General features: G+C 39.9%; 1 protein-coding gene across 1 annotated transcript in view; it reads right to left on the bottom strand.

The window, feature by feature from the left end:
• Nucleotides 1-13771: 13771 nt before the first annotated feature.
• Nucleotides 13772-20664, bottom strand: part of LOC139743973 (PR domain zinc finger protein 12-like) — a 31845-nt gene continuing 24952 nt past the window's right edge. Inside the window, exon 6 of the mRNA XM_071654443.1 lies at nucleotides 13772-13977. Coding sequence (XP_071510544.1) covers nucleotides 13772-13977 — 206 coding nt within the window. The remainder of the gene's footprint in view (nucleotides 13978-20664) is intronic.

The following is a 20664-nucleotide window of genomic DNA, read 5'->3' on the forward strand; positions in this document are numbered from 1 at the left end:
GGTGTGCACTGTACTCAATACTGTAAAACATGATATATTCGTGACATGAAAATTTCGCGAATAGGAGCTGACAGCCTTTTTTGCGTCATGAAATTTTCGCGAAGTGCCACTGGCATTCAATCCATATAGTGTAGACATCAACTTTCACGTGCATTTTAATGTCGCGAATCTTGGCGCTTGCGAAATTCGCGAAATTAAAATGCTAGCGAACATTCCTCGTTTTACAGTATGTGTATTGTAGCGAATATTGGCCTACGGGGTTGATTGTAGGCTCGTTTTCACAAAAATATATTGTGATCTTGCACATTACCAGCGCACCCTCACTCTCCACTCCGCACATCACTAACCATAAACAAACATCGCACAGCAGACAATCAGCGACAGTGCTTACAACTACAAAGTTGACATCAAAGACTGAGTCATGGAGAATAACATACCGTTACTGTGTGTTTATTAAGCAGAGCCTGTGCAGTCATCCTCCGAGAAGGCGGTATTACAAGCAAAGATACAAGCAATGTGTGCGATAGCAAGCCAAGCCACCCGAAAGTTTGGAAAACATATCTCCCAAACAGCTCTATCTACACCCCAGGGCAGAGCCCTTCTCCCTACAGCTCTTTGGCTATCTACTTTCACTATCTACTACTCTAACTCTAACTCTCCAACTATCTATCTAACTCTTCCCTCTCCGAGCAGGGTCCTTTTATACCTCTTGCACTTGGACCTTTGTACCCGCTGCGTGTGTCCCTTGACATCGTCTATACCCCGTACACACTTTCGTGTGCACACACACTGCACACCCTGGGTTGGTCCATTATCTTGAGAGGGGTGTCTCTATACCAATTTTGTCACATTACCACCAACCAAGTTTGAAACGTCCCCGTTTCAAAGAAATACAAAAATTATTGAAGAAAAAATTGAGAACGTGTGCGAACGTTATACGGAACAAAACGGAAGAAAACAAAAGGCTATTTATGTCTCCTTTCTTCCACACTTATTATCTGTAAACTGATAAGTAAAAGGTATATAATCTATACCATCTTCAAAATCGACGAATATAATGGCAAGTACTCTGAGGCTTAAAATGTCTTTGGCACGGTTTCTAAGCTTATATCATCGTGCATTAAAAGTTACACTTATAAGGCACCAAATAATACAAAAGCATTGGCAGTTTTGAAAAACAAATACAGGTGTCGTGTATCTTATAACCTGTACGTGTAATAGACTATAGCATTAAATTGTTATAACATACACAGACACAAACATTATCCATTTCTATATTTCTATAGAAAGGTACTGACATGCAAATCAATACGAAGGGCAATTTCCTTCATCTCGTTCCTCTTCGAATACGATTCCTGTTACGTAAGTACAATTGATTACATGAAAAAGAGGTAATAAGCAAAAGTAGGTATAACTACTCATATTACTTATTAAACAACACAAACACAACAGAAACTCGAACTCATCTATTTACATAATGAAGACAGCAATTATGAACATCTGAGGTAACATGTCTCTTAACCTTAATACTGTCGCGGTTACAAAGTTGAATGTTTAGTAAACCTTTACAGCAAGTAGCATCTGTTATTGCATTTTTTTTTTCGATTGTCATAACAACCAAAGGCAAGATCAAGTTCACAGATTACCTAAATGAAATATTTCAACTTCAATTTGTTATAAAAATAGGCAAGATGCCGTACTTTCCATGCAAAGATATACCACAAACGGTCTATCAGTCTTACAAAAAAAAAATACAATTACATCCCTCATAAGTTGCAAATAAACTTTGGTCAAAGAGTTTTTATGTACTGTACAATGGCATAATGTGAATACCATGCTTTGAATCACACACTGTGTCAGTAAGATGAATAGTCTGCGTTTAACTGTCGAGGAATGCGCCCCAACCGCATAACAACTTAATCTTAAACATATCAAAACACAGTATAATATCATATTTGTTCTCTTTCACGGAAAACAACATCAAGGTTCAAAGCGAAATAACATATAAATTGAATCATATCAAAACAAGCAAAATGCCGAAGTATACATTAACATACTTCATTCATTAACCTAAAATTTGTACAAAATAAGTGACAATGTCTATTTCCTTGTCACTATAGCCTCCTTTGGCAAAAGTCATGTATATTGTACCTACCACACTTGGACAGTCGTACCAATACATTGATATGAAATATCCACATGAATACAACTTGTTTTTGTTTTTCTTTTCTTTTCCTTCTTCAAGATTATGTGTAATAAAAACAATACAAGGGCCCTCTTCATTACTTGGCGTACCTTATCAATCATTGTTTGTGCTTATCTTCTTTGAAAAATTACCATACATATCATCGACTGGTTTCTGACCTCATCCTTATAATTAACCAAGAAACAATAAAATATTCCCTTAATCTTTCATTCCATAATTGCATGGGACTGACTTATCCCAGTTGGCTGGTACACATACTGGATATGTATGAGTTGTTTCAAATCGCTTAATACATAGTACAAATATTGCCAGAAAAATACTTGATCGTTTTGTGTTCGACAGTGGATACTAAAATTTTATTCTCACACGCATTCTCATCGGCTTTCCCGTTGTCATATCATGGCAATCATCTAGTTCTGGCGAGGAATCTGTACCCGGTATTTGGTTGCTGGTTGAGTCGTCGACGGTGGGCTTTGGTAGGGCTGGTGGTGGGGAACCATCCTCATCGGAAGAGCTGCCTGGGTCTGGTTCCACACTACTTAATTCGTGGAGCATCATTGCCAGGGGTTTTCCCGTCATCGGTGGCGACGTCGAAATGGGGGAGCAGTCCACAGAGATTGATACCGGGCTGCCCTGTTTCTCACTTGGCAATCTGGTGGTGGTTGGTCGTGGCGTCCGCCGTGGTGATTGGGGGGACCTGCTCCTGCCTCGGCTGTGGAGACCTTCATGCACATGGTGGATGTGCCTCCTTAGATTACTGGACTTAGTTGATGAATAATTACATTGACGGCAGTCATACCCACCCTTATTGTAGTGGCACTCGGCGTTGCTTAGTAGGGGTTTTCCTTCTTGCGCACAAATTACACATTCTAATGAACGAACGTACATCAGCAGCCATACCGCTCCAGTACAATCTACTCTTCACGTTTGCCAGCGTTTTCCTCTGCCCGAGGTGTGCACCCAACGGGCCGTTATGCACATCCCTAATAGCATCCTTCCGGAGCTTCTCTGGCATAACAAGTTTCCTCTTCATGGTTCTCCCGTCGTCGGATTCCCATCGACGACATAGTACCCCATCTTTAACTTCTAGCTGGCTCCACTGGGCCCAGTATGTTTTCACTGCTGCTGATTTCTGTGCAATCTCTCCCCACTCTGGCCTAGCCTGGTCCTTCTCTTTTAATTCTATTATCCACTGCATGGAATCATCAGCAAGCTGAGCTTCTCGCAAGTTTGCTGTGCTCATAGACGGTTGAGTAGCGATACCTCTGACTCTTGATCCTACCTGCTCCTGCAAGGGAGTTGCAAGTTGAGTGTTCAGGATTCCAATATCGTCTTCCTCTTCCTGTCTTCCACTGCTTACATCTCATGCGAGACAGTCCATCAGCATTGGAGTGGTTCCTGCCTGGTCTGTGTTCGATATGAATGTCATACTCGGCGATCTGTTCAATTCATCTAGCCAATTGCCCTTCTGGGTTACGGAAGTGGAGGAGCCATTTTAAAGAGGCATGGTCAGTCCTTACCTTCACCTTCCTACCATACAAATACTGTCTGAATTGTTTCAGACCAGGAATGAGGGCTAGCAGCTCCTGTCTGGTACCAAAAGAGGTCGCTGTGGTTTAACATGTCCTTGCATGCCATGTGGAGCATGGGACATCATGGTCGACATTGGGTGCAGATTGAATTCTGGCAGCATTGATTTGTTCAGGTCCAATTGCGCTACATGCAAATCTTGGGGAGTCGATGAAATAGGGAACAACTGCTGTTGCTGTGGTGCAAAAGTAACATTCCTACCCATTGGAACTGTCGACGCATTTGAACCAAGTCCAATAGTTTCTCTTTGAGCATTGGGAGTACCAGGTACATTGAATCTATCCTCAGAGTCCGTGTCATGACACTGAACCTGTGTCAACGTGTCAGGCCGTCGTGGACTTCCCACGGTTCCTCCTGAACACTCTGGGTTCATTTCAGTACCACCTCTCCTTCCCAACTCTTCCTGAGCTTGCACTTTCTACCACTCCAGCTATTCTATTTCAAGTCGACACTGACTGATCTTTTCTTTTAGTTCAGCCAATTCCCTCTCAAGCTCCTCCACATGCCCTGTTTTCTTGTCCATGTTTGTTTCAAATCATATGAACTTTACAACATGAGCAACTTTGGAACACATCAGACAAGTAGATTATTGGCTATCACACAGTGTCCACTTTTACCGACTTACATTGATAAACACATTTTGGCATCCATCCAATAATCAAAACATAAATCAACACTTCCAAATTCATTGATGTCCATTAGGGGATTTAGGGCACCACACTTTGCACCCTACTCACTAGATAACAAGCTGTCAGTAATTTGATCCTGTAAACCAAAATTGAAAATCAAGCTTGCACAATGAGCTAGCAAATCGAGCTCATAATTCCAGCTCCCTATTTCAGCTCGCAAATTAAGCTGACAAATTGAGGTCACAAATTGAGCTTGTCAAAACAAGCAGACAAATTGAGCTTGCATATTGAGCTTTGTCATCCAGCTCACAAATTGAGCCAGCTCAAATTTTGAGCTATGGGATCCCGCTCACAATTTGAGCTGCGAAATGAGCTCACAATTTGAGCTGCAAAATGAGCTCACAATTTGAGCTGCAAAATGAGCTCACGATTTGAGCTGCAAAATGAGCTCACGATTTGAGCTGCAAAATGAGCTTACCATTTGAGCTAATCACTCCAGCTCACAAATTGAGCTGCCAAATGAGCTCACAAATTATTACTCTTGCACTTTGAGCTATTCAAATGAGTTAGCTCACAAACTGAGCTCTGACGTTGGGGTAGCTCACTCTACACACCACTTGTGATATTGCATCAATTAGAGCCATCTATAGGCATCTTTCAGAGCACTTTGCTTCACTTCTGAGCACTTCCAATTCCATATCATATCCTGGTCGAGATGAGCTGAGGTACATTTCGAGCATATCAGTAATGTATAAAGATCCCACCGCTGCCACCATTTGTAGCGAATTTTGGCCTTACGGGGTTGATTGTAGGCTCATTTTCACAAAAATATATTGTGATCTTGCACATTACCAGCGCACCCTCACTCTCCACTCCGCACATCACTAACCATAAACAAACATCGCACAGCAGACAATCAGCGACAGTGCTTACAACTACAAAGTTGACATCAAAGACTGAGTCATGGAGAATAACATACCGTTACTGTGTGTTTATTAAGCAGAGCCTGTGCAGTCGTCCTCCGAGAAGGCGGTATTACAAGCAAAGATACAAGCAATGTGTGCGATAGCAAGCCAAGCCACCCGAAAGTTTGGAAAACATATCTCCCAAACAGCTCTATCTACACCCCAGGGCAGAGCCCTTCTCCCTACAGCTCTTTGGCTATCTACTTTCACTATCTACTACTCTAACTCTAACTCTCCAACTATCTATCTCACTCTTCCCTCTCCGAGCAGGGTCCTTTTATACCTCTTGCACTTGGACCTTTGTACCCGCTGCGTGTGTCCCTTGACATCGTCTATACCCCGTACACACTTTCGTGTGCACACACACTGCACACCCTGGGTTGGTCCATTATCTTGAGAGGGGTGTCTCTATACCAATTTTGTCACAGTATATATTATTTCCTCTTTGATGAGGTATTGAAAACAGGGTCCTCAGCATGGCTGCCAAACAGTCAAACAACAAGAGTCTTGGTGGTTCCAAGTCGATCAGAGATACCAGCATGTCACATGCATTTCAGTAGGCAACAGTGACTTCCAATTTAGCAAGGCTGTCATATCCTCTAGTCTTGTTAGAAATGTTATTCAATCAGGGAGCATCCTGCAGAACAAAGAAATGTAAAAGACAGCTCTGCCATGGTGTTTTGTTTTGTTTTGTTTTGTTTTGTTTTGTTTTGTTTTTGGCAACACGCATGGCATATAAAAGAAGACACTCTATTCTTCCATTAGATCAAGACATATATGAGACAGCCAGGGTACCAGAAGATGCATGTTGTATTCGACAGTTTCTGAGAGTACCTACACTTTTGTTTCATTTTCAACTTGGCCTTCATCAGTTCATGTACGTTTGGTTTCTTTCTCAATTTTAGCAGCAGCAGACTTATCTGACTGCTCTGTGAAACCAGACACATGATATCTTTCTATATATTATTGACTTAAACCTCATCTGTTAGGCTTGCTCAAATAGGCCAAGTGTTGGTGTGTGTGTGTTTGTGTGTGTGTGTATTTGTGTCCCATACTTGGTTGCCAAAAATATGTTTATATATTGTTCGGTTCATATGTATGTGTATAGACTTTATTGATTGTGACTGCGACTTTGCACTGGTCATTACAGAGAACAACCCAGAATATTTTCATATGGTGACCGGTCAGATTGCCGGCAATCTGTTGGCCGCGTGGTCATTTAGCTGGTCAGTACCCATTGTCATAGTTATATTTGTTATCATGAGATGAATGAAAAGTATTCATCATTAATCAGGACAAGAGCTTATCAGTATGAAAAACAAATCTACATCATTTATTATACTACCAGTATTTGACAGTAGTACGATGTTAGAACAATATCTCTTCTAGCTGTGAATATCTTGTTTCCTTCATGAATGCAATATGGCTTCCATACAAGGATTTGGTGTTGATTAAGATAAAAGAATTGATATGAAATGTGACTTGTCTTAAAACTACTGAAGTTTTGTTGTAATTTTGTGCAATGCATGCATGCCTTTCATGATTATAATCCTCTGAGAGTTGGTCATTTGTGATCAGTATTTTAAAACACCTGAGTAACTTTACTATTCGTCAGTTTGGAATTGAATTGAATTGAATTTATTGCCACTTCATGGGGTGGAACACCCTGGAAGGGTTACTGAATGCATTTCATGACTTTGAATCTAGTCTGGTAGCATGAAGGGAAAAACATGATTTAGAAACGTCAGTATTAAGTGCTATACAAGTGTTATTTATTATTATTACCATTTTTTTTTTTTACTGCATAAACTTGATTTTTGGCTCTGGAATGGAGACATATGCACATGAAATGTGTGACGTAACACTGTGTTAACACCATATCAGTTGAGTAATGACAAAAATGTGAAATATTACCCCCCCCCCCCCCAAAAAAAAAAAAAAAAAAAGAAAAGAAAAAGTACACAGGAAGTATCACAGTCTGAGAGCATACCTGATCATGGTTGCTCTGTGATATTTTATAGTCAATTAAATCAATTACACATATTGGGCCATAGCGGTATGCATCATGTAATTGAATCACACACAGCTTATTAGCTACATACAATTCAGTACTATTGCCAGGGCACAATTCCATCGAATAAAATCCAAGTACTACTTCTGAAACTATTTAACTCTTGATCTCAAAATGCTCCAAAACAAATCAATCTCCTGACCAGATAAGTTTCTTAGTACTGTAGAACCTTTCGATATTTAGCAAGCAAATTCCAAATGGTGAAAGATGAATTTTTAGCCCTTCTGAGAAGTTGTTTTAGCTTTATTAAAGCTAAAACCCTTAAAGGGTTGTATGTATGTCATGTAAACAGTGCAAATGTATCCAGCTAGCAATTGTGATGATGATCAGAAACCATGGGGGCGCTGTGGCATAGTGGATAAGACTCACGACTCCTGATTGGAGGACCCGAGTTTGAATCCCACCCTGTGCTTACGTCCTTTGACAAGATGTTTTTACCCACTGTGTCCATTTCAACCCTGGTGTATAAATGGGTACCTGGCAATGCTAGGGTAATGATGATAGCAGGGCCTTCTGGTAGAGCAGTGGCAACACTGAAGAGGCTACTCTGGGTAAATAGGACACTAATTATTATTATTATTATTATTATTATTATTATCATTATTATTATTATTATTATTATTATTATTATTATTATTATTATTATTATTATTATTATTATTATCATTATTATTATCATTATTATTATTATTATTATTATTATTATTATTATTACCATTATAAGCAACAGAATGATCATGTGAGTAGTAATCAATGGAAGCAGTAAGAATGACGAAAATAATTATGTTCTTTAGAAGTACCAACTGAATACAATGCTGCCAATGCCATTATTGTCCCAGGTGATAGCATTAGTATAGATACTTGTGCAAGTTTACAACGATAATATATACATGTACATGTGTGTGATGCACATGAAATATCAGAGACCTTATGTATAGTGGCCACCTGTCTGTAGAGGCCACTTTTTTTCTCTCTTGGGTGGCTGCTATAAACAGGTTTGACTACGTTCTGGATTGGCAAAGAAAGATCTGCTGAGACATATTTGACTAGAGATTTCAACTTTTCCACGAGATTCTTATACCTCCTGGAAAGCAGTGGTGTCATGGTTTCGATGAAAGTCATCCGAATTAGCATATTCTTCCTTTTAGTCCTATTGTTTGTTGTGTCTGTTTGTTTGTTTTGTTTGGGATTTTTTTAGCATCTGTTGTAACAAATACAATATTCTGGTTCCAGTAATCTTTGTACAGGATTTCTTGTGTATGAGTCAATGTTTTACCAATTTGCAAGCATGTCACTGTATGAATCAATGTTTTTTTTCAACTGACATTGTGTTATATAATATTCTTGTGTTAAAAAAAGAGAAATGTTGAAATCAAATCAAATCAAATCAAAATCAAATAAGAATGATATGTAAAGGATGAAATGTGTTATTGAAATGATGGGGGGGGGGGGGGGGCTACAAGACAATAATATTGTTGTCCTAACCTTTACAGCAGATACATATGCTGCTCACCAAGTATTAACATGAATACAATGGAGGAAGAGAGGTCTGATTATGTGTTTAAAGGGACCGAAGGCCCTGTAGTTTTTGGCCAAGACCGAACTTCAGGTTTTGATTTTTTTTTTTTGTGGAGATGATGAGAAACTTTTTATGAAATATGAAGGAACATATAATTCCAAGAGAAATTCAATGATTATTTGATGAAAATTCATTTTGAAATGGCTGAGATAATCCAAAACAGAGCGATCCTAACAAAAGGTGGGACCCACCTTTTATTACAATCACTTTGTTTTACCTTGTTTTGGATGTCTCAGCCACTCCCAAACCGATTTTCATCAAATAAACTTTGAATTCCTCATAGAATGGTATGGTCTGTACTATTTCATAAGTGGTTTCTTGATATCTCTCAAAAAGTTAAAAGCCGAATTCTCATCTCCACTAATACTATTTCATCCCTTTAACACAATTTGTAAAATTATGTACTTTTTTGCTGTACTTCCAATTTTGAAGAAGAAAAAAATGTAGATATTGATATACATATATTTTTTCTAATTTTTCCTTTTTGTTGCTAATGTAACAACTCACCTCAAATTCTCTTGTCCCAAGAATCCTTCATACTAAGATTGCTCTGTTTTGATTTGAAAGATCATAGTAAATGCAAATGCAGATAAATAAAAGTCAGTATATTTTGTCGTGTAGTGATGTGCCTTGTTCAATTCAGTTCAATTTAAATTACATGTAACACATGTTTGTTATCGCTTCAGATTTGAAGAAAACAAAATGTACCATGCATTACAACAAAAGAATATGCATATACAATATTATGGAACTAATTGTTCAAAGAGGAACCCACGTAAAAGACAAGCTTGTAGGATTTTTTTATTACTGTTTTTGTTGTACATGTAATGAGGAAAGTATTATTCACATTGGTATTCATGAGAATGGAAAACAAAATGGAAGCAAACGAAATAAGACGAAGTAAAAGGAGCCAACGCAAGATGGTTTCTGAAGCAAGAATACAAATCATTTATTGCAGGATATTCCCAATCCGGGAATGTGTACGAAATGAATTGGCATGAAAACTGAACAAAAATTATAAAGTATCTGACAAGAGATGGCGGTATTGCAATTAATGCCAAGCGACTAGTTGCGGGTTTGTTCATTTCATGGAGTACGCATCTGATTGTGTGTGTGCGTGTGTGTAGAGTATGTGTGAGTGCAGAGTGGTGGTGGTGGCGGTTAGGGTCATTGTTATACATACGAGGTCAGTCCAAAGATGAGATCAAAGCATGTGTGTATGTGTGCATTCTAAACCTCCCATTGCTTTGTGCGTGAACTTGTCTGTTACATAGGCCCTACTGATTTAGAGTGAATATACATTATAGTTTGTGCATCATTGAACGAAATTCGAATAAATGATACGAAAAAGAAGTACATGTATCAATGAACCTGTGCAAGCGATCCATCGTTCAAACAACTAGTATTTTTCTTTCTCTCTCCCTCTCTTTCTATCTTCCCCTCTCTCTCTCATTCATAGAGTAATTTTCTTGAATACGCATATTTTGGTTGGATAAGGCGTAAAACTCTCTTTTAACAAACTCTGATAAAGCTTTGCAAATCTATTTTCTTAAGAGATTTGTGTATTTGTTTTCTTAATGGTTAAATTACTAGAATTCCTGTGTCTGGACTGATATCTCAACCCAATCCTTAAAGGAAAAATGATATTGGTAAATATATATATATATATATATATATATATATATATATATATATATATATATATATATATATATATATATATATATATAAAGTTGTATGCGCCCTAAACTCGCAGGAAAAACTTTCCTTACCCCTTTGTATGCTTTGACTGCTGATTATACGGGTTAGCGCAGAAAACCCCGTGACATTGTAAATACTGTCCAAAATCCCTTGCAGAGAAGGGGTCAACTGTTGTACCGTAACCTTTTCAACTACTGTATTGAACGGTTCATCTTCTTGGGTGACCTACTTCTAAGAATACACGAATACGCCTTTAACATGAGAAATTCGCGAATACTAAACGAAAGCTATAGCTGTATGGAAGAGCACACAGAATCAGGTAATAGCGAGTACATGTAGGTGTAATCCTATTTCCCTACTGTCTAATTCTGTCTGTGCGGTCGAGCTACAAAGAATTCACAGCTCTAGGGTGTAAAGTTTTCGATCAGACTGGAAGGTCGTACAGTACTCCCATTTACAAACGTCACGACGTTTTGCATGCTTGAAGAATAATGTGATCTGTCAGACCACATGGAAGATAGACCAGTAAGAAATAGTCACGTGGCTATACTCAGTTTTACCGTATCGTATCGGTATGCTCATGATGTGTATTATATTATCTGCAAACAACAGCTGACAAACAAACCCTGCGTTACACCATGGAGCTTCGTGGTTACACTGTCGTGAAGTTGACTGCTGCTATAATGATAGCAAAACTTGAGGTGTGGAGTTCTTTCAATTTGTCTGCTCTACAAATGAATCTTTTAAGATAGCGTCTGCCGATCTACAATAAACAAACATTTCGGAGAAAAAAAAAGAACCACGGGACTCGAGTCCGTCATCTTCTGCTTTCCGGCCAGCAGTCTTACAAATTTCATTTGTAGAGGTAGACAAACTGCTTATTGTTCTCTTGCTTTAGGAGCAAAACTTGTTTGTTTGTTTGTTTGTTTGTTTGTTTGTTCGTTTGTTTGTTTACAACAATGCATAGCTTAGCGAAGTCATTGCAGCTGACTATTACACATGATTCATTTGCGTAAGGACCCTGAAGTGCGTGTTTACATTATATCACAAGGACAGTTCCAATTCAGCCTGAAATTAGCCATACGTGGGTTTCTTTAGAAAAACTGGAGTATTATCGTCAATTTATCGTCAAACGCCCAGCACATCATAAACTTTACACAATATCGACATAACTTTATGTAAAAACTTCACATTATTCCGAGCACATGATTTAACAAGCAATATGTTAATAATTATGTCATTGATTAAACCTGACGCAATAAATTACTAGAAACCTGGAATGTTTATCCAAATATGCATTTCAGTACGTGTTCAAAAGAGTATTCTATACAAAATTTCAGTTGAGTGGCTGCAATAAATTACAATAAATGATATACATTTGTATCATTGTGATCAATCACACAATAACTCGATTATGAAGATGCTCACTAAATATCAGAGTCACTAAGTATCGTTGACATGCAGAATACCCTTGGCAAAACTGGTGTCGGTTGATATCATTAGCTCATTCATCGAATAAAAACAAAATAAAGAATGCATTGTACCATACTACATTACAAACATAATTCGCATGCCATACAAAGTATACTAAGTGACGATTTTGGCCAGGGATTGTTCCATGGGCGTAAATGATGATGATGATGATGATGATGATGATGATGATGATGACGACGATGATGACGATGATGATGATAATGATGATGATGATGATGATAATGATAAGAATAACGATAAAAACTCTACGAAACCGTCATCTGGATCTACAGGCGTTCGAATCGAGAGGAGCCTTATTTTTTAAGTAGCATGATGCCTCTTAATCTTGGCACAAAAATATGTTCACCAGACAACATGATCTGGGGTTTATGTAGAAAGATATGAAATCTTGTGTATCTACATTGTTGACCCGTTGCCAACAAAATATAGACAATAATATAAAAATATACAGAGAAAACAAGATAAAAGGAAAAGAACGATTCACTTTCTTATATATAATATAATGCTTGCTTATTCTATACTTGATTGCAGTCATTACGCATGAGTCGATGCTCGGCGCATGCGCAGAGCTCAAAACAAAACTAAATGAAAGAAATAAATTAAGCGAATCAAGTCGCTGGAATGTCTCATATCGGGGCAAATAAATACATTACACATATATCATGGAAATAAAAACAAAAAACTGATCGTCCAACTTTACCATTTCATCATGGAATCTTGCACTTTAAGTTCTCTCAGTATACAGTATGAAAATAAATTACATCCAACATAACTATATACATGGAAATACACAGTGGTCAAATATATACTGGCAATCGACAGTTGTGTTCCGTCTTCGCAGAAAAAAAAATATCAAAGTCCCCTTTGTTACAGTTCAGTGCATGTGCAGTGTAGCAACATATAGAACACTGATATGAGCGTAGAAAAATGGCTTCAAGGAGTCATTCAATAAACTATACACACCTGCTCTCTCTTTCTTACTGGGGATGCAAACTTTGACGCAATGTTCACAGCGGAAATCTATATATCAGGCACGCACCGAAGGTTTCTCTTCGCCAAAAATGAAAATATAGGTGTTAAAAAACCATATCTGCCCAATTGCCGCGACACCAAATCCGTTCTAGGTTTCTTTTCATGTCTTCAATCAGAGCGGAAAACTGTCCACCTTTTTTCTTTCTTTCCACCACAATGTTCGCCCACCCAACCACGGCGGACGCTTGAGTGACGACACGGGCAATTCACACGTGCATTTAACGGAAGGAAGGGCGAAAGACCTGAATGGAATCCTTGACTTCTCTCATCAGACACGCTCGCTTTATGTTGTCACGATCGGCTTTGTAGCTTTTATTATACAAAAATTTCCCCGCTGGTCCAACAGTTCGTCGTAAGTTTTGACATTTCGCACGTACATGTATTGCAACCGCCTAGATGGATAGTTCATGCCTCATCCGTTGAACCGTCGAAACGTTGAGTTCCTCTGGGGTTGAACCGAGTGGCGCGTACGTTCCACCGCAGGTGTGTTAGAGAACCGACTGCTCATAGCTTGCCCGCCTCTGTCGGTTTGTAGGCGGGGACGGTGTGGGGCACGGGTTGGAGGGGCGGTCGCTGGATGGACACTGGAATCGAAGTGATCGTCGAGCTCGAGACCGGTGGTCGATGACGAGCGCTCTTCTGGTGGGCGCGAAGACCGGCAAGCTGCGAATACGCACTGTGACAGACATTGCATCGATACGGTTTTTCGCCTGTGGAGGAAATAAAATCAGAAAGAAAAACCCCGACATGATAGCAGTGACAATTAGAGTACAAAGTCTCTTCATTTCATGTTTTCTGAACGTATCGTGGCGGGAGGTTTGCGGTGTGTGGCGAACCGCAAATCACTGGAACCACTTCATATCTAATCATTTCTGTTTGACAGGTCCTTTCATATTTCAGCGACACTAATGCTTTGAAGGATTCGATTTTCTCCCTATATGTCTTTGTTAGGCGAGATGTTTTTGATTCCGAAATAATACCAAATACAAATGAAAATGTATTTTTCAATAGCTACCATTGTCAGTTAAAAGAAGATATATCATCTTTCTTTCGATAGTCAGCTATTATAGTTATGGTGCAGGGATAGTGAACACATCATCGAGCAGTTACAAATATACTTGATAACTTTCCACCAAGGAGAAAACTTACGTTGGATTCACTTTATGCAATTTCATGACTCTCTGTTAAAAAGCAAATAAAACATGGTTCTGTGCTTTTTCAATTAGGGCAGAATGTTCTTAGTATGACACAATAAATTAAAGAGTACAAGCCTATACGCAACATCTCAACCTTCTGGTGTTCTCCGAATCACATTTAGACATCAAAAGAAGTCTTGTTATTCTTCAGAGTTGTCCGCTCCCATTACTACATCTGAGAACTGGTTCAAACGAATTTGCGGTAATCAGGTAATTACTTTGCGTTCCACGGCTCTTTCTTCGCTGCGTTTCTCTTTAACACTGTTTAATATTCTATTTTTATATGGGAGGGGCCGAGCTGAAGATCGTTGTCAAAATGTTGCAAAGGACTTGGATTAAATGGAGGGTAACTCCTCAAGTGAGATGATGTTTCGATCTGCCACGATTAGTTGATTTGATAATAATAACTCGGGAACTGTAATTAATTTGAGCAGTCGTTCGCGCTATATCCCTCAAGAAAGCAGGTTAATCAGTGCTTTCTGGTTTCAGTGAGAATAATAAGGAGGATGGCTGGAAGCAAAATCTGACCTGATACAAAAAGACACCAGACCTTCGCACGGCTTTCCCCCCGCCTCTCATAATGGACAACTGTCCGCGTCAACAAACAAATCCAAAAAACACACACAGGTACCGGAGTGACGGAAGAGCTGCCGGCATGTTTTGTGACTTTATTTTCCCGAGGAAATGATACCCGTGTATTTTTCAACCCCTTTTCAATTCTTTTCTCTCCCCTTTCCTCTTCTTCTCTTTTCTTTTTGTCTCTTCTCTTCTCACGCACCCCCTCCCTATCTCTTTCTCTCCTCTCTTTCTCTCTTCTTCCAATTTCGCCGGATCGATTTCTCGCCGGGACTGCCATCAATCTGCCACCAGCTCCGTGCGCGATCTTGACGTTCAACAAATGGTAGTATTCTACATTTCCCTCCCCCTCCCCCTCCCCCTCCTCATCCCCTCCCCTTCCTCCTCCTCCTCCTCCTCCTCCTCCAAAAACCAGTGCATCGCACGTATGGAAACATAATTGTATACTATTTCCCTCGAGCATGCTGTCCTACTTGTTCTAATTTCGTTTGTCTGGCCGTGTCCTCCGGCAGGAGACTCTCGGCTTGGTCTCCTCCGAAACGCCTGACAAGATCGTGTTTTCCCCTCCCAAACATTATTTTCTTCTGTCTCTTTCCGCTTTTAATTTCTTCTCGCCGTCACTTTGTTTTGTTCTTGTTTTTGTTTTTGTTGAAGGAAAGTGTACTCTTATATGAATGGCCTGAAATCAAAACTGGATTTCTGCGAGTTGAATTGATATTTCCTCTCTCGCGATTTAGTATCATCATTGTCCGCTGCCGCCAAATGAAGCCGGTGGGTGATCTACTGGCCAGAGGGGCGGTGGCTACTATTGTCCAGACTCGGCGGTCGGGCATTTGTCGGTCGGCATCAGGGCACAACTTGAAAGCGTTCTCCACGCAGGGAGTGGGTTAGTGTTCCGACCGACACGTGGGCGTTGACCATGTCATTGTTTGCCCGTCTTCAGTCGGGACTGTCTGTTCGGTCACTTCTATCGACCTCAGGTCAGCACCAGACAAAAGAAAGGCGCGTGGATGACATCTCAGCTGACCGCCAAATTCTTTTGCTGTGATATCAATTCCGTTCCCGTTCAAAGGGTTATGGGTCACTTTATGAATGGCTTAAACATTCTTATTATATTCTTATGCCTATAGACCACAAAAGATCATTGCTTTATATGTTGATGCGAAATTGATCAGAGAAAAACTTAAGTCTTCCACTGATAGATGATCAATTGAAACAGTTTCCAGATACACGGAAGATGTGAGAGGATAATAAAAAGAAATAAGATAAATTTGTGAAAAAAGATGAAGTCGAATAAACATATGAATATATATGTACATATTCATATATCACTATCTGCATGGATTGACAGATAGATAGAACGGGAAACAGAGAGATAGAAGTGGAGAGGGAAATGGAGAGACGATGGAAGGATAGGGTCAGGAGGTCAAGTGGGATGAACCAGATTCAGGGGGAAAAGAGTGGGCGCCTGTCAAGTCGCATCAGTGGTCAGTTATTGATGACGGGACGACAACAAAGCAGATGAAGGAAGAGAGAGAGGGGAAGGGGAGCGATACAGGAGGAAGGAGGGGAGAGGATAGATGAACTATCAATGAAGAGTATATACAACAAGAGAATAAACTTTCACGACAGGGTTTTAGCAGAGTACCAAAAAAAAAAGGCCTATATGTGGGAGAGGGAGGGGCGCAGTGAAGTCGTCTTCAGGAACAGCGGCCACGGAGATGACATTGACGAAGATGAAAGACTTCAACTCGAACTCCCCTTCAAGTTAAGTTCGATGTGCAGAGAAGAATATAAAGATATTGTATAGTTATGAGGAGATGACGTTGTCTTCTCATCTGATTTGCATAAAACTATCATCATTATGACTGTTCCGTGATGACATGAGAGAAAAATATGAGAGATATTACAAGACCTGCAGAATCTTTATGATTTCTATAGTCCAGATGTGCTGAAACAATAACTGTTTTGTTTATTCGGAGCCTCTATCTTTAGTTAAGCTTAAAGGGTGTGTACAGTTCTGGTCGAGGTGAGGATTTAGCTTTTAACGTTTTGCGAAATATTCAGAAACCACTCTATGAGATGTCAAAGAGCATGCAATTCTAAGGGGTATCAAAAGTTTATTTGATGAAAATCGGTTTTGAAGTGGCCGAGATATCCAAAAACAAGGTGAAAAAAAAGATCCTAATAAAGTTATGGCCTGTAGTCTTTTATCATTATCACTTTTTTGGATATCTCAGCCATTTGAAAACCAATTTACATCAAATAAATGTTGAATCCTTCTTGAAATTACATGCTCTTTCATATTTCATAAGAGGTTTCTTATTATCTCACTTAGGAATGTAAAAAACACGAATCCCCACCTCTACTGTACAGCCCCTTTAACTTAAACAAGAAGAGGACTTTACTTGAGGTTGACAGCGGCATTATCATCACTATCGAGCTCATCATCTGGGGCTGTTGTTATTCCTGGCTTGTAGAGAAATTGTGGTCCAGCGAAATGCCTCCCGAGTTGACCGAGTCGACCCAAAACGGCTAAAAGCGGTCTCCCATCATGCACATCATCAGCATCTTATTTAACTTTACTTATTTGAATCCGAACTGAGTGATATCTATATAATTATTTCGAAATGTTTGGCCCACTATGCTTGACTGAAAATCGTGATTTCATGTCATGCCTGTGACAGCCAAGGGCTCAGCAATTCGCCAAAAGTTTGATTCATGTACGTCTTACCATGTTATAAGGACTGAAAAGAAAACAAAAACACAAGATAAATTATAATGCAGGACATATATTATACTGCGATTTTTGCGTAGGCGAATTCATACTACGTTACAACAAAGGCATTTGTGTTGGTATCAACAATACTCTAACGAGTCTGATAGTTGTATTGATACTTTTCGTATCTATGAAGGGCATGAAAAAATGAAGAAAAAGAAAGAGAGAGCTTAGGACGGTGAGTTGTTTTTTTTTTTTTTTGTCTTTCATATCTGTACGTGGCACCTGTCAAGAATATTTGCCACAATGACCGAAACAGGCACGGATAGTTTTGAGCGACTACTTGGACACGGTTACTGACCACAAAAATTGAAACAGTCAAACTCCCTACGCTCAAATTGCTCACCAGAAATGTACATTTATTAAGGGGATGGAAACCTGTCTATATTCTTACAGTACTTTTTTTCTGTGGTGGGGTGAGGGTACGCACAATTTTTGGATAAATACTATTCCAAGAGCACGGCTCATTAGCTTTGGTGTACATTCGACCAGCGAACAGTCACGAGCGACTCGCCAGCAGAGCCGCGGGGCGAGGTCGTCGCGTGCCGTAAGAAAACCCGTGTCCTTTCGGATTAGAGTGGTTTTAGAGCTGGTGGCAGCCTGTTTTTTAATCCCACAGAGGGTTAATACTAACTCGTCTTTCCTTCAATTTTCTCCTTCCTCTCCCTCTCCCTCTCTTGTTTTGTTTTGTCGTGCTTTGTTTTTCTGTTAGTGCTAACCATTTTTAACCCCTCCCCTTCATCAATGCGTGTCCTAGCTTCTGTCCAGCTCGAGTTTGCGCCTGTTTTGTTTCGGCCTTTGTTACTATGTTATTATGGTCTCTTGGCCGACAGCGGCGAACGTTCGTCCCTCTACGTTCGGCCCTTTGACCTCCTTTCAAAAGAGGGTGACGAAGTGGTCAGAAAATCACCGTCGTATTAAAGTCCCGTCAGAGCAGAAACAAGAGAGCTTAACACTCATGGAACCACCATCTCAAAACAGCGTTGATTTTGGACCGACGAGTTGCCGATAGGAACGTCACAAGAGTCCAAAGAGCCCCCCCCCCCCCCCCGCTTTCCAAAATGCGTCCAACCTGTTGATGATTTTATCCAACTTTTGTGCAATTTCCCATGGCAAATGCACTGAGTATATAAAAGCAAGATATTGGTTTGCACCGAAGCAAAATGGATGACACGTCCCAAACAAATTTGTGACCGTTTAAATGCTAGCACACAGTGCAAAGTGACGTCATCTATTGGTCAATCATCACAGCCACTTTGACTCCAAATTGTGACGTCATTTACAAAACATATCCTTGTTTTTAAGTCTGCAAAAAAAAGTTAATCAAAGAGTTTCGTTAAGGAAGGATTACACAACAGCCTGGCCGAGAGGACACGTACAAAACAAATGCTATATACGGCCGCGTAAAGACGCAAGTAAATGGTCATATTAGATAACTTTACAAAGAAAAAAAAAGTTCATTAAGTATTGATATATTTAGACTGTACCTAAATTTCCCATTCTTTTGTACCAATAATTTGACTCCCATCTTTTCGAGTAGTGTGGCGCATTATGCATCATTTTGATATTTTCGAGCTGGTAAATTCTATGGTACATTTATCAAACTGTCCTGATTTGTGAGCTGAAAAACTAAGTACTGTCAGGGAGGTGCATCCCACCTCACTGGTATTACTACGTTACGATCTTTTAATTGAGTAAAAATAGCGTGACTCAGTGTCCCTCCCCCAGCCCCACGCCACACAATGATATCAAATAAGACCACGATAAAACTAAGATAAAAGCCACAGATGCTGGTAAAGATTTGGCGGTGACGCGTTTAAGACAGGCGGTTTTCTCGCCGAAAAAAACGGGATGTCTCTCGCCGATCACTCCGAGCTGCAAAATCCCAACTGCGCGCCACTTGACCACTGATAATTAGTTGGGTGGAGGGAAAGATCAGGCGCACTTGCCAGTGCGAGAGGTCATGCTAACAGTGCCGGGAGCATTGCGGATTAATCAATTTATCAAGAGGGGTAAGAAATTGGGCTTTAAATGGATTGAAACGTGTTAATAATATGACACCTGTCCAAGATAAACGATAGGAATGAAAGCTCCGAGAGGGGTAGCTGGGAGGGATTTACCGGACTCCATCCACCGGGGAGCCATCGGTTCGCTCCTCCGCTGGAAAGGCTTCTTTTGCCGCAGCTGTGTGCGCTTCGTAATCCCGATTGAAATCTACTGCCGTCGGGCGGACGATGATGCGATCTCCAGTAACGCACCCACACACCCATACACCAATACACACGCACACTTACATACACACATACTCAGGATTCAATTTAGAGGTAATCTGCACTAAAAGAGTAATTCCAAAGCTATTACCCTGAACGCCAATTGTAAGTTACCAAAGGTTCATGAGGAATGACTGGAGAAAGGGGAGATACACGGAGCAGGGGGGTACCCTTTCCACCCCTATATGTCCAGACTTAGTTATAAAGTCGCGAAGAAGAACACTACAGTACTGAAATCTTCACAGGACTCCCTCCCCCTCCCCACAACCACTTGTTGCCATGGTAATATGTGCATGTAATCTCATTGGATGTTTGTTTTGTTTTGTTTTGTTTTTGTTTTGTTTTGTTATGTAGATGTCACCCGAGGTTCAAGATAAGTAGGTCGTGGCTAAAAAATTATTTAAAGCCAAGATTATGATATATAAGTATATAAGATGATGATGATGACGATGATGATGATAATGATGATGATGATGATGATGATGATGATGATGATGATGATACAAGTACTGACGATTGTGATTGACATCAACATTACTCAACAATCTCCATCTGCGGAAACTTTTTTTTTCCATC

This window comes from Diadema antillarum, unplaced genomic scaffold (assembly GCF_040938485.1).
Source record: "Diadema antillarum isolate AM-2024a unplaced genomic scaffold, OU_Dant_1.0 scf00000035, whole genome shotgun sequence".
NCBI lineage: Eukaryota > Metazoa > Echinodermata > Echinoidea > Diadematoida > Diadematidae > Diadema > Diadema antillarum.